The 14,801-nt window shown below is 48.7% G+C and overlaps 1 protein-coding gene across 1 annotated transcript; it reads left to right on the top strand.

Moving 5' to 3' along the window:
- Positions 1 to 1,123: 1,123 nt before the first annotated feature.
- On the top strand, positions 1,124 to 9,542 carry TMEM250 (transmembrane protein 250). The gene is made up of 3 exons (XM_063353234.1): positions 1,124 to 1,350; positions 2,659 to 2,838; positions 4,836 to 9,542. Exon 3 carries the CDS (start codon positions 4,969 to 4,971, stop codon positions 5,386 to 5,388), a length of 420 nt encoding a protein of 139 aa, XP_063209304.1. The 5' UTR covers positions 1,124 to 1,350; positions 2,659 to 2,838; positions 4,836 to 4,968; the 3' UTR covers positions 5,389 to 9,542.
- The last annotated feature ends 5,259 nt before the right edge of the window (positions 9,543 to 14,801 follow it).

Here is a 14,801-nt window from a genome sequence, read left to right as displayed (position 1 = left end):
TTCCCCGTTTCATGCTATTGGGAAAATGTATCAGCTTTGCACCTCCCCATCTTCCTCCCACCAGAAGGGACGTGGGAGACACAGAAATGGCAATTTGCTAGCAGTACACCACCGCTTATTACCTTGCCTATAATTTTCCTTTGATGTATGTCCTGCACCTCGGGCTCCTCATTGTATTTACAGAATAAAACTGCTCTGCAGGGCAGGCGCTACTGCAGGCGTCCGGGGAGGAACCAAAACGGAGCGAGCATCAGTGCGGCCGTTGGGACGCTGGGAGGTATTTGGCCTGGTGCCTCAGCTGCCTGCGCAGCGCAGCGCGGCAGGTCTCAGCACTGGCAGATGGCTCGAGTTGTTATTATTTAATGTTTTTCCACCCTGGTAGTGCATAGACAGCAAGCGGGGCAGGGAGCCAATGACAAAGTTATGTATTCTTTCCATTACAGAAAATAATTCCTAATTAAATCTAAGAGAAAGCAGCGGGGAGGAAGTTTCTTTTTCTTATTTGTATATTATTTTATTATTTTCCTCCACCTGTTTGTTTTTCAGAAACTTTTTGGACCTTTATGGCCTCCCCAGACACCTGGGTCTCCTACATTTTCTGTTCTAAAAGTGTCTGAGCCCCTTTGGCGAGGCGAGGCCCTGGGAGAAGCACGGATCCTCCTGGGAGTAGAGGCAAGATGCGCTGTGGGCTCTCCCGGGACGTGGACTCCCAGGGGGTACCTGCCGTGCTGCTCAGCAGGCCTGGATCCGACCCGCGCCACGAAACCACGCTCGGACTCATGCCAGGCCCTGCCTCCTTGGAGAAGCCTTTGCCACGCTCTTGCCTCAGGCAGCGCCGTCCGCTCCGCAGCCGATTCTTTCACCGGGGATGCTCCAGCTCCCGCAGGACTAGGCCCAACCCCAGGCCACGGGCTGCTGAAACCCCTGCGGGTGGGGACCAACCGGACCCGCCACACCCTCAGCGGTGGCTGCGGCCCGGTTTACGTTGGAAACGCCCTTCCGGGCTCCCTCTGCCCTCGCGGGGCCCGTCTGTCCGCCCCCTCCCCGGCGCCACAGGCCGGCGGGACGCCCCTCGCCGCGTCCGCCGTTGCCCGGGCAACGCGGCGCCCTCCCGCTTCCGGTCGGCGGCGTTGGGGGGGCGGCGCGGCGTGATGACGCCATCGCCGCGCGCCTCCCCGGCCGCTCCCCGACCGCCGCCGCCGTCGCCACCGGCCGGAACCGGAGCGCCGCCGCCTCCCGCACATGCGCATTGCGGCGCTCGCCCGTAGGCCCGGGCCTTCCATCAGCCCGGGCCCGGGGCGACTGGCCTCGGCGGCGGCTGCCGCCCGGCGGAGGGCCATGGGCAGGACGGTGAGTGCGGAGCGGGGGGGAGGCGGCGGCGGCGGCCCGGGCCTGGCCCTGGCCCTGGCCCTGGCCCTGGCCCTGGCCCTGGCCCTGGCCCTGCTGCGGGGGCTGCCTCCGCCAACAGGCCGCTTCTGTGCTGGGCCCGACCGTCGGTCAGTGCTAGGCCCCGCCGCTCTGGGCCTCGGCTGGCAGCGCGGGTGCGGGCCGGGCCCGGCGCGCTGCTTTCCCCGCGGCGAGTGGCAGCCGTGGGCCGGTGGCCGTGCGGGGCTGCCGCCGCTGGCTCGGCAGGGCTCCGCGTTGTCTAGGCCGGGCTTTGGACGCCGCGGGGAGGTCCTGGCTGAGCGTCCCGCCGTCAGTTCCCTTCCCGAGGCGATGCAGTTTGGTTTGGGATGTGGTAGGATGGAGGAGGAGTTCGGATTTCCCCTCCTTCCGGTGCTCCCTGCTTTCATTTATCAGCACTAACCTTTATTTGTCATTGTCCCTAACCTTGTTTGGCTCCTTCTGGAACATTTTGGTGCCGCTGGTCCTGACTGATGGTCATGTCATCTGTGGATGTTGCGGTCTTTCTGTCATCCCTCCTCCTCCATGAATTATGAGTGCCTTGAGCAACCGCAGACCTTGCCTGGAATGCGTGATAGGTGAAGAGAAGTAGCACTGTATTTTGGTTTAGCTTTCTCATCGTACACTCAATTTTTAAAGGAGAGGGAGTGAAAACTCACCAAAGTGAATAGTTATCCAGATTTTTAACTTCCTGATGAGGCCATCATTAATGCGATGCTTGGGGTAACAGCAGCATGGCAGGCACCGAGTCTCCTGGGCCTTAGAGCTGTAGGATGATGCCCAGAAGAGACCGACTTGACTTTCCAGCCACGCAACAATGTGCTTTAAAACAGAAAGGCCCAAAAAAGTGATCTTGAGGAATCTGTCCAAATCTGTTTCAGGGCATTATGTGCCAATATACAGGTTTGGCGGCCTGCCCTACGTATTCTGTTTGGAAAACGTTGGCTGTGCATGGCCTCTGCATCGTGTTGCATATGCCCTGGGTGGCTCGGTGGTAGGAGAAGGTGACTGACAAAAGAGTTCTTTATCTGTGATTTTCTCTTTCCCGTCATTGTGTATGGCATTGGATGCAAACTAGATGATTCTTTCCAGCATGTATCATTAAGCTATAATACATATATTATTGACTGTGGGATTCTTTTTAGAATCTTTGTGGGTTTAAAAATACATGCTTGGGGAGGAGCCTTGTAATTCTGAACTTTTTAACACACAAAATGAGCAAATTGAAACTTACTCTCTCGTTTTATCTTTTAGATCAACTCATATGTAGAGTGTTGTGAGTCTATGAAGCACCTTAGCAGTTTCTTTCATTCTTCCTAGAAGGCCAGGTGTCACAGGAAAACTTCACTTTTTTGTTACAAGAATTAAGCAGCATCCAGAAACGGCAGCGGATTACCGACCTTCTGCTGAGTGGATGGCAGCACCCTTAAAAATGTAATATTTCAGAAAACTTACTTTATTCTCACCATGTCTCTGCTCGTGGCTGTTTGCGTTGATATTTGGGTTTATCTAAAGAGCGTGAATCTACCAAAGGCTGTTTGTTTGTGTGGTGGGCACAGTAAACGGGGACGAACTGCTGCTGTTCACAAAGAGTAAGTCTCTGCAGCTGAACCGTTTGACCGGTTCTCTTGGATTCACCCGTTGAAGGTTTTGTCAGGATCAAAACTCCCCTTCTAAAACAGGGCTTGGACACTGGTGTCCCTGTGGCTGCTCAGGGACTCAGATTAAGAAGCTATGTAGGAGTTTACTGGAAAATGATAAGCTGTCTTTTGTGTCCTGGTGAAAGGGGTGGTAAGGAGAGGCTGTGTCATCAGAAATGGAATGCTCTGAATCCAGAGTATGTGAATTTTAACCTATCTTGCTAATTTAGTCCTCAAAAAATCTCTCTGAAACAACAAACACTGCACAGCATGTGGGAAGCATGTTCAGTTGCATGCTCCAGGAACAAAACCATGTTGTTTTTAAGTATTGTTGGTTTAGTATCTGACCAATTTATATGTCTTGCAAAATACATTCTTGTAACACACTTCCGAGCTGCTTAGTATTTCCTTTCTACAGACAGGAAATTATGGCAAAGAGGCACTTAAAATTATGAGGGCTTCTTTGATAATTGAGAACAGATCTCCATTTCCTAAATTCCCTAATTATAAGTTAACCCATGCTGCTTTTTATTAGTTCCTGATTAATGTAGAGCCTGCAAATTTCTGTAACGGCGAAAAGGAATTAGAACCTGGGGCCAAGCAGAAGAGATCAGAACTGCTCTTTCCATTTACATGTAATTTAAGGCAGGAAGCATGAAGGGAGTTACCCAGTGATGCACACTGTATCACAGAGGGGTTTTGATATCAGAGTACAATTTCCCGCAGCCTTATAATTTACTCTGTGATTAGTTCTGTTAGTAACAAAGTAAAAAAATTATTGAAGAAGCTTTTAAATTACTTTAGTTTTAATTTTAAGAGTAATAGGAATTCTTATTGAACAAAGGAAAGATCTGCCCGGATCTGAGTGCCTGGGTGTGCGCGAGGAGGCTGGGGAAGTCCCTGTTGTTTTCTGGCATTATCTGATGAGGGCATTGTCATTTCATAATTCCCGGAATTTGGCACATCGTAAGCCTGGGGTGAAGCACAGAGCAGCTAACAGGCTGCTGCTCATCACTCGGATAACAACAATGGGTGTGTGGAAGGATGTTAAGATTATAAATCCTAAACACGCCAGAAGATCAAGATATTTCACTTATCTCTGCGGGTCCCAAAGGGAGAAATAAACCAGTAGATGTCTTTGAAAGGCTGCCTTGCCATTGGAGGCAATGACAGTGAGACCGCACGGCTCGGCCGAGCGAGGGGAGGTACATCCTGTAGAGTGTGAAAAACACGATTGCCTCATTGTTCTTGCAGGACCTTCCATTATTTTCAGTTTGTTTATTTGGTGAAGCTTTGCCAAGTTTTGAAATGAGCAGCAATCTAGAATCACCGCTCTGCCTGGGCTGCAGAATTCACTTGCAAAAGTACTTGGATAACTTTTTTTTTTTTTTTTTTCCTTTAAAAGAAATATGATCCAATGCAAACACATATGTTAACATTACTACTTGCGTGGATGTACTGTTTGATTAAGAAGGACATGTGAATTAGCCAAGATAATTCCAGAACAAAGTTCTCATCTTTTCTGCATTAAAACTGTAAAAGTTATGACTAGTGCTGGTATTGCACGTTACTGGGGAGCTGCTGGGAATCCGACTTGGTGGTGATGGAAACAGAATTGTGTTTCTGTATGTCTGCCTGGTAAACAATAAGCAAAGCAAAGTCGTTTTAAGCCAAGAAGTTGAGTTTTGCAAAGCAGTTGTAAGTAACCGCCGAGCCGGAGAGTGTCTGCCGTGCTGCCCCCTCTCCCCCTGGGGCTACTTAAATGTGTTTTCCTTCTCTGCCTTCCCGCAGGTCTCTTCCTTCCTGGAAATTCAGCAAAGAGTTAGCGTTCCCAGGCTGTTGGATCTCTTCCATGTTAATGGATAATATTTAATATGTGCCCTGTAAATCCTGCCCTGGGACTCTGTGACCGGTGGGGTGCCTGATGCCTGTAATCCCCATTCCCCGCCGGGTCCGTTCGTTCCACGGCCCCCACACGACCTGCCTGCATTCGGCCTGTGGCCCGGTAAGGACCACTCACTTGGTGCGTACCAAGTACAACAATTTCGACATCTATCTCAAATCCCGATGGATGTATGGATTCATCCGTTTCCTGCTGTACTTCAGCTGCAGCCTGTTTACCTCCATCCTCTGGGTGGCACTCTCTATCTTGTTTTGCCTTCAGTACCTTGGCATCCGGATCTTTCTGCGTTTCCAGTACAAACTCTCCATCATCCTCCTCTTACTGGGGCGAAGGCGGGTAGACTTCAGCCTCATGAATGAACTGCTCATCTATGGAATTCATGTGACCATGCTGCTAGTGGGGGGGCTGGGATGGTGTTTCATGGTATTTGTGGATATGTAAATAAAACAAGCGCATGTGGGCTGAGAAGGTGACTTTTCTTCTACCCCAAAATGTGTCAATATCTTATTTTCTTTTTTATATAAATTAATTTATTTATCAGTGATACTTTTTATTGATAAATTAACATACTTGTCTCTGGAATTTGTATTTTTTTGAGGGTCGAGGTGCCATTTTGATGATCAAAGTGCAACACTTGATTGCGTGTTTTTTCTTTGCACAGTGCAAGTTAATACAAATTTCTTCTAGTCTGTAGGAGCCTACGTTGCTGCTGTTCCTGTATTCCTGTGGGCATGAAAAAGGCAGTGATTTATCTGGAGGATAAAAGTCAGATAACTTTGTACCCCACGCTCTTAATCCATCTTCACCCTTTTTCTAAAAATGCTCCTTAATGTTTCAGGCATGTAATATGTGTCCTACTTGACCAGTGTTATCCTTTCTCTATGTAGTTTGCATATTCCCTGCTAAGAATATGGGGCCAAATTCAACAGAGAGTATATGGGTTTGGGGTTTTTTTCCTGTTTCGTTTTTAGATTTGTGCAAGATGTGCGTTTGACCCACTACACTGTTCTGTTCGCTTTAATGTAATTATATAGCTTTGAATGGCTTTGTCCTTTTCGGGCAGTTAGTGCTGAGTAATTGAGTCTTACCCTAATAGGAGAAATCCATGGGAGTAATGGGAACAGAATTTGATATTATGTGCTCTTGAAACTCCCAGTCGTGGCAAATATGTTATCATTTTGCAGTGATTAAGGGGAACCCATTGCAATGGTCCGTAGCGTTTAGGTCTTGGCATTGGTTTTACTCTTCCCTGTGTGGATTATCTCACAGAGTTACTCCTGTCTTAGGGAGTAGGGTGAGATGAGACTGTCTTATCTAGGAGAGGTTGAAAGCAGAGTACAATCTGAAATGGCAATAAATGTTCTCTGCAATTACAGAAAACATTCTCCTACCTCTGCAGCAGTGAGAGTGGGGTCACTGGAGAGCTTTGCGAACAGCTCAAGAAGGGACTTAAGCATTAAGCTGAGTTTTACTGGTCTTGATCTAAGATGTTAGACCGTTCCTCTGCAGTCAGTCAAGCAACTTTATTTATAGAGTCCAGAAGCTGGCCTAAGGTTTATTTTTATTCTGGTTTTGTTTGTTTGTTTTTCCTTATAATGGAATATTGGTCTTTTCCCTGTGTTCTTTGAAGAACTATTTAAAAACAAGTTGGTAAAAATGATGGAGACCCTTCCCCCCCGCCCGCCTGAAACTGTTGGAGTCAATCATAGTGGAATAAGTAAGACTGGAAATACGTGACTGTTCTTTTATGATCTCTTTGGTCTGAGATATGAATGTATTGGAGAACAAAGCCAGTTTGCACACAGGGAAGGATGCTTCATATTTCAGCTTGTGAGTATTGCAGTCTTTTGCTGATGTACTTTGATTTGTAGGCTTATGGATGCAAAATAGAGAAGCTTCTGCCTGAAGCCCAAAGCTAAAGCAAACCCAGAAATGATCTCATTATCAAGTGTTACGGATAATGCAGACTGAACACGCAGAGCCGAATAAATAACGGGCCGTGGTGGTGTGAACTTTAGATTAGTCCCATGAGAGCCAAAGGCTGTTTCTGCAGGAAAGATGCGGTGTCAGCATATGTCACAAACTGGTGTCTGGAAGTTTCCTCCTAACTGCGGAGCTCCACAGAGCTTTGTTCTGGGATTGCTCTCCGGGCTCAGCATCCTGCAGGTCCAAGTCGCAGCTTGCTCTGCGGGCAGAGGGAATTCCCAGTAATTCCGAGCCCAGTGCGTTCCTCCCCAGTACAGCTGTCAGCCTGGGGCATTGCAGCTCTGGTGTGCAGACTGTGGGACTCCCAGCCTGGCTCTGCTCAAGAATTTCTGCAGGAAACGTGTTACAGGCGGCCAGCAAACAGCCCTGGCACGAGCTGAGAGCAGCCGGGACCAGCGCTCCCTCGCCCTTCACAGGAGATGCAGCAGAGACTGGGCGGAGGCTGGATGGTAGGACCTTGTTTCACCTTGGCGCGGCTCTATTTCCGCACTCCTTATAATGATGAGTAAAAGGGTGTTTTGTGGTACACATGGGCGCTGCTGCGCTCCCCACCCCTGCCTGCTTCAGCTGGTGGGTGCTCTTTGTGACGGGTACGCTCCGTGCGACCAAACCCGTGGTATTTTCATTCAGGATCCAAAGGAAGTGCAGGTCTTGGCTGTGGCCGAGTCAGGAACTTCCCTAGTTCCAACCTGCTCTTTGAAAACCCACACAGGAACAGGGTGACATGGTGAGCTTTGATGTATATGAGCTTGGAAACCGGAACACCGATCATGCGATTAACACATGAATAGCAGGTGGTTCTTCCAAGACTAATTTGGTCAAGCAACAAAAGTTGTGGGTACAAGGAGTCTCATACTTACCTTTTCCATCGTGCGTAATTTGACTATGAGCCACCCACTTTATTCCATAAATATGACAGCCTGAGTGAGCTTTTTTTGAGCTCTCCCCGCTAAGCAGCTGGCTGCGTGGCGGTGATCTCCCCTTGGGAGATCACCCAAGGATCACTCCCTGCCCAAGGGACGTCCCCTTGGGATCTCCCACTTCCCCAAGAGGTGGGATGTCTCTTGAGGTTACTCCTGAAGGTTGAGAGACCCCTTCCCAACTTCAGATCTTTGGTAAGTGACTGATACTGCGCGTAACCTTGCATCGCAGGGCATTACGGTCTTGTATTGGTAACTTTGAATCATTATATCCTCTGTGCAGTACCTAGGAGGTTGAACCTTTCCATAGGACTTTGTTAAGCCTCACTTTTACAAACTCTTACTTCAATAAAACCACTTTTGCTGCTACCTTTGGCGGTGGTTCTTTAAGCAGCCCAAACCTGCCCCGCGACACTCCCGCAGTGGCAGCTGAACGAAGAAGGGCTTCTGCATTGCGGTTCATCACTTTACTGCACGGACTTCCCGCCAGCCCGCTGCATCCGGGCTCAGTGTGCGTACCGAGGAAGAAGTACACGTCCTTATCGAATCACAAAAAAATAATGTTTGCCAATTGCCCAAATGTTCCTCGAGAGAGACCTTGGGCACAGGTTGCTTAGAAGACAGCGGAAGGTGATTCCCCATTCCTCTTTTAGAAAGGGAGCCAAGTACCTACTCTCAGAATGCCCCGAATCTCAATTGCACACAACGATAGACAACCCAAAGATTAAATAAGTGAGAAGGCGGCCTCGAAGGCGTTATGAAATTCAAAATACTCTCTTTCTTGGTCCTTACCAGCCCTTGGACACCTTGCAGTGCTTGGGTGGTGTGATCCTACCAGTGCAAGGGAAGAAGTGAGGTCCCTTTGAAGTCACGCTGGCAAGGAAGAGGAATTAATTTTCAAATTATTTGTTTTATGATGTAATAATTTGAGTGTTTTAGATCTTCGTGAGTGGAGCAGTATTTGGCACCTTTATGGCACTTTTCCTCTTCAAAGCATTTTCCAACTGGCGCTAATTAAACCTCACAACATGCCCAGGAGATTGCTGAATAAGTAAGAACTTGGTAATGGTTCAGAATTTAAATTCAGTGTTTTTAAATTTGAGATGTATATTTTTTAAAGCTTTTAGGAGTACTTTGACAAAATATTTTTTCTCAAGGAGCTGAGATTCTTAAGAGTTTCTTACAAGCTCAAGGGGAACCAGGCCACAACTCAGGGAGGGAGAAAGAGGCAGAATAAATGTTATATTAAGTGTATGCAAAGAATAAGCTGGGTTATTTTTCTCCCATTTAGTTTAATTAGGTTTTTCAACCTGGCATTTTTAATGGAGGGGGGGAAAACCCCAAACTTGCTAGAATACAACAAATAAGGAAACAGGGGAAGCTGAACTTTCTGCTTTTCAAGAGTCAAGCAACTCACTTACAATGATATTTGCCAGAAATATTTCATGTTAAGCAGGTATTTGCAAACTGTGCCCCGCTGGCAAAGTTCATATTCTTTTGGATATTTTTTTACTTTTTCCAAATTTGTTGGTAGTGAAAGGGATGGATCAGGCTCCAAAATGTGTTAAGTCTTCCCTTCTTATTGTATAGATGGCCGTAACTAAAATCTTTTGACGTTTTCATTTCAGCATTCCTTCATGCTGATTCCGTCCTGAACAGTGAGAGCAGCTGGTTTGTTCCCTGTCTTTTTTTTTTTTTTTTTTTTTCCATGTTTGGTCTTTAAATATTAGTATTATTATATATTCTGGGTTAAAATTGGCCTTGAGTAATTAGGAAAAAATACTAGAAGTACTGATTTGGGAGAGCGTGTCCATCCCAGACCCATACCAACCCCTTCGGAGAACTTTCCCTATGGGTCCTACTCGCTCCAGAGCTTTCCGGGTGTTTGGGTGACGGAGAGACTCCAGCTGCGTTGCAGAGACTGCAGAGCAGGGATGAGGGTACGTGCGGTGGCAAAGCCGCCTTGGCCTGTTGTTCAGCCTGTGAATGTACGAAGGAGAGTGAAGTGTTGGCGTTTCACCTTGTTAACTCTTCAGAACATGACACCAGCTGGTGTTTTGGGTGCCTGTTAAATTCTGTATGAAACATGCCACCTACATTAAACCTATTTTTTTTAACATGTTGGTTGATGGATTGATTGCTTGGGAAGAAAAAGGAAGAATTTTGTCATACCGCGCTGGTATCTTTTTGATGTGGGGATGGCCTAGACACTCCTCTTCACACCCGTGCAAGTAGAGCAGAATCAGTCCCTCTGTGGTTGTGCCTCAGAAGCATCACTGAGAGTTGGGTAAAACGCCTCTTTTTACCTCCTTGGAGGGTCATTCAGCAATGATTTGGGAGGAGAGCCAGGAGCACCGCACGGCCGTCAGGCTTTGGCTCTAGCAAGCAGACTGCAGTGCCCACCCCGGGCGTTTGAGTGGTTTGAAGGAGCTGTCGCTTTGTATTGAGGTGCACATCAGTTAATTACTAGAAGGTGCTGGCTTTCCTCCTTTCCTTGCGTGGAGCCGAGCTTGCAGTGCAGAGCTGGATCGTTTCAGGACACAGTTGTCATGATTCCTGTGGGAATAAAGAGGAATACTTCTACTACGATGGACTTCCTCTTGTTCTCGTGTGGAAAGTGCTACAGGGATGTGCAGCAGCACAAAATCCTAAAATAGACCGAGCTGGAGGTGAACAACTGGAGAAATAAGTATTTGTGTGCGTAGAGCAGCCCACATCCCTGTACGGGTATGAGATGCTCCTTTCTGTTATCCCAACAGGTGAAGAGCCACAGTGGAGGGCTTAAAAGAAAAGGGAAGGAGGTTTCCAAAAGAGAGAGCAATTTGGGCAAGGGTGTGTGTATTTTCACTTTCAGCATTACGTGGGAAAGTGTAAGCAATGCTCAAAAACGCGGCTGGTGCCATTAGCACAATGGCAGATGGCAAAGTTGGTTGAGTGCGGTGGAGTATCGGACCCAATGACAGTGAAACGCTCAGGAATGTGCTATATAAATGTGCATTTTCTGTTGTTATTGTTCTTTTTAAATACATCTCTTGAGCCTTTGCCATGTCCTAGGAAGAACTTGTTTGCCCAGTTCCTAGAGTGAGCTTCTTCCCAGTGCCACCGGCCCAGGCTGGGGCGCCCAGTGACCCGGTGCCCCGGCCCGGGGGGTCCCCAGGGAATGGCCTCAAACACAGGCGCCGTGCCATGCCAGCAAACTCCGCTTCTCCCAGGGGCTGCGCCAACAGCGGAGCCTTTCACTTGTGTCCGTACAGCTTTAGGGTCAGGATTGCCATTTTCCGTAAAAGCAGGTTCTGACCCGATCTGCAGGTGTAAGTCTCAAAAAGGCACTGGGAACAGACTGGAGAAGAGACCAGCTCCTTACCCTAAAGGGCCTTACCTGGCTGAAAGCTTGTTGTAATTCTTCCCAGGGTTCTCCTAAATTGCTGGTTTTGTTTCTTTCCCTCCTGGGGAGGTAGGAGACGGCGTTTCCTACCAGTTGTGGCAAATAAGATGGCACGTTTACTTTCAGGGACAGCTTTGGCTGTTCCGGAGCCTCTAGCACACGCAGATAGCATGCTGTTCCAGTGGAGATGTTGCTGGAAAATAGGAAGCCTTGTTATCTTTTTGCATTTTTATTTAGCCAAACAAGGTTTCCATAGCTCCTGGACAGCTTTGCTGCTGGGGAAAAAAAAACCAACAAACCAACAACCTCTCATTTCTTCAGCTGCCAACTCTCCGCACTAATTTTATCTTCCTGCTTCAAAGCAGTCATCGTGCCCAGAAAATGTCAGTTCAAAGGGAAGTTTTGTCCAGTAATGAGCCAGTGAAAATTGTTTAGTGTAAGATCTTGTGCAGCTATCAAAACCGTGCTTAGGTGAGAGCGGAGCTGGGCTGTCGGGGTCTGCTCTGAGCAACCCGCTCGGGTGGCTTGGAATCAAGGCTGCGTGTGTGCTGCGCTCCGAGGCTTGGCTGCGCGCTCATGTACCATAGAACAGCTTTAGTGCAGATGAAAGGAGCGTCCCTGCTTCTCCCGCATCTTTCTCAAGCAATAAATTCATCTACTGGGGGGGGGGAAGACCACATAACTTGCCCAAGGGCTGTATAAACATGCTGCGGTTCTGAGCTGATGTGTGTCGGGTTTTGGAGGGGCTCCTCCCCCCGCCGCGCTCCGCTGGCTGCAGAGAGCCTGCTGCAAGAATGCGTGATGTTCCCCCACCGGGGAAAGTGTGCGAAAGGGAGCGGTTCCTCTGCCGCTGGCTCTGCTCCGGCCCGCGCTCGGCATGTGATGGACGCTGGAAGGGCCACGTCCTGACCTCGGGTGCACAAGACTGTAGTAAATCAGAGTCTCTAATACAGCCCAAAGCCAACTTTCCCCTGCATGGAAAACACTGTATGTAACACCAAGAGACAAATACCGAAGTCCTTAGCTGATTCTTTTTTAAAAAAAAATAATAATAAATCTCCCATTGGCCCTGGTGAGAGTCTTGCCTGAGTAAGGACGTCAAGATTATGCATGCTAATTAAATGAACCACCCATCCCTTCAGAGTCTGCTCTCTGCTGGGAATTCCCCTCTGAGTAACTTGCTCCCAGTGAGGAAAGGAGTTGCATGAAAAATTTCCCAGATGGTGAATCCGTTGGAGAAAATCACAATCTGTTTGTGGCTTTTTCAAACAAAAAAAAAAGAGCACAGGAGACGCTGCGGAATAAATTTGTTGTTGCAAACCATTTGCTCAGTAATGGGGAGAATTTAGATGGGCAAAGAGGTTTTTTTCAGAGGAGCCTTATCTCCCTGCCTCTGAAAATGAGCAATGGTTTAAAAAATAAATTACAGTGGTGTATATTTTAAAAGCCTAATGCGGTTGCTTTAATGATGCCTCTTCATTTATTCTGACATCAAGGGTGTCTGAAGCTGCCGGGGGACAGTGGCCTCGTCCATGCGAACCTCGGAGGAACAATTGCTGCTGTGTGCGACGCCCGGCTTTGTGCGCCCACCCGGCACAAAGGAGCCGTTTCATACAGAGCCGCCGTGTCCTGGCGAGTCTCCTGCCACCGTCCCCGTGTGCAGGGACCCACGCGGCCCCGGGACCCCGGTCCCCAGCCAGCCCAGCTGGGTGAGCGCAGGGCTGACCCTCGTGGGGTCTGTGATTTGGGGCCAAAGCCCACCCCAGGCAGGGGAGGGGACTTGGGGGGACGATGGAGCAGCCTTTGGCTGGGGCAGGTGTTGGCAGAGCCCGGCAGCGGTCCTGGGGATGGACGGTGCCACCTCGCTGCAGGCTCAGCAGAAGGGAACATCCCACGCACCTGCCATCCCCTTCCCAAATGCTGCCCGGGGTGGGAGCACATTGGGGTGCCAGGCTGTGCTCTGGGGGCTGTGGGTCGCTGCTGCTTCCTGCTGGAAGGGGACAATGTCCGGGGAAGGGACCGGCGGTTGGCTGGCACTGGGGAGGACCTGGATCCCTGGTTCATCCATCAGAGCCCGAGACACAGCACCGCTGTACGCAGCCCGGCTTTGCTGCATTACTGATGTTGTCTGGGCACATTTCGCTTAAAATCCGAGTTTCATAAAAAGCTCCAAGCCAAGAAAAATTCTTCCAAGGTTTTTCTTTCCTTTTTTTTTTTTTTTTTTTTTTTTAAAATTTAAACTTCAAATGAGCACTGCTTAATAGTTTCTTGGAAACGCGTTTGCTTGCAGTTATGTGCAGTGTAGGCACTGTGACTTCCTTCTTGTCCATGTGAGGCTGACTCCAAACTGTCTGGTGGCAAACACGAAGCCCGGTGTTGTGCAATGCCGCGGGGCGGGCGAGTGGGGAGCAGCACACAGGGCTAAAACGGACGGGATTTTAAATGTGGAGTTTTCTTAGCAAAACCGGTGGTGAATTCTTCTTGTGCGTACACGGGTTTAATCAGCCCACGGCCTTTTAATAACCCAGTGCTTATTGGTAAGGATTACCAATAATTGCCAAGGTCTTGCGTTTGCCGGGCTCAGTTTAGGAGAGATTTATGTGCCTTCAGGATTTGTACAACTTGCTGAGCTTCAAGGACTGAGGGTCCAGCGCGAGTCGCAAGGGGGACGCGCACACAGCTCTCTTGTGCTCCAGCCTTTCCTAATGAACCAAGCTGGTAGTGCTGATTTGCCAACAAATTTCCTATTTACTGTTCACCAGAGCATCAGTTGTGACAAATAAACAGAAGAAGGCAGCATTTCACTGAAAGCATTTCATGTACTGATTAAGACAGCGTACAAAGAGAGCTCCTCTGGGTGCATGGGAAGGCTTCGGTTGCAAAGTAGCTGTTGCTGTGCTCAGGGGGCTGCTCTTCGGGCTCTGCAGCGCCTGCCAGGTCAAAAATGGCAGAAATACACTTATTTCTGAAATCTGGCTGTCCAAAGCCAGGGGAGCGTGCTTCTCTTTGCGATAGCAGGGGGGTGGTTTCCACAGAGACTCTTTGTTTAAATTATGCTGATATTCACCCGTTCCCTTCAGAAAGGGATGAGTGCGGCGCCTGGTTTTGAGAAAACACAAGATAATTTTTATGACCAGTAAGGACATGATAGCAATGTGCTACAATAAGGGCGAGCAAATTTTGCGCTTCAAGGACTGTAACTGCTTACCCGAGAGGGCAGGAGGGGACTGGTGCTGCTTTTTCCGTGCCTTGGGAACGGTGGGCATGGATGAAAAGGCTATAGGATTGTTGGGCTCGTCCTTTAAAGCATCAAGCACCAGCAAAGAACTGAAGCCAGAACCAAGACCTGTAACCCGGTTGTAGCTCTGGATAAACGTGGAGTTCTGCTGGCGGCGATGGCAAACTCTCAGTGCTTTCAGCAAGGTCAGGATTTCACCTTGTGTTCTCAGACACAACTGCCTGTTCTTGGGGAAATAAATAAAACATTTGAGAGCGAAGCTCGTAAGGTCAAGTTGCAATGTGCGTATGTACAGAAGATATACGCTGCTTTGTGACAGCGTGTG

The sequence above is a fragment of the Chroicocephalus ridibundus genome, chromosome 15 (genome assembly GCF_963924245.1).
Source record: "Chroicocephalus ridibundus chromosome 15, bChrRid1.1, whole genome shotgun sequence".
Classification (NCBI taxonomy): Eukaryota; Metazoa; Chordata; class Aves; order Charadriiformes; family Laridae; genus Chroicocephalus; species Chroicocephalus ridibundus.
The sequence above is the reverse complement of the archived record's forward strand: the minus strand, read 5'-3'. Positions and strand labels throughout refer to the sequence as shown.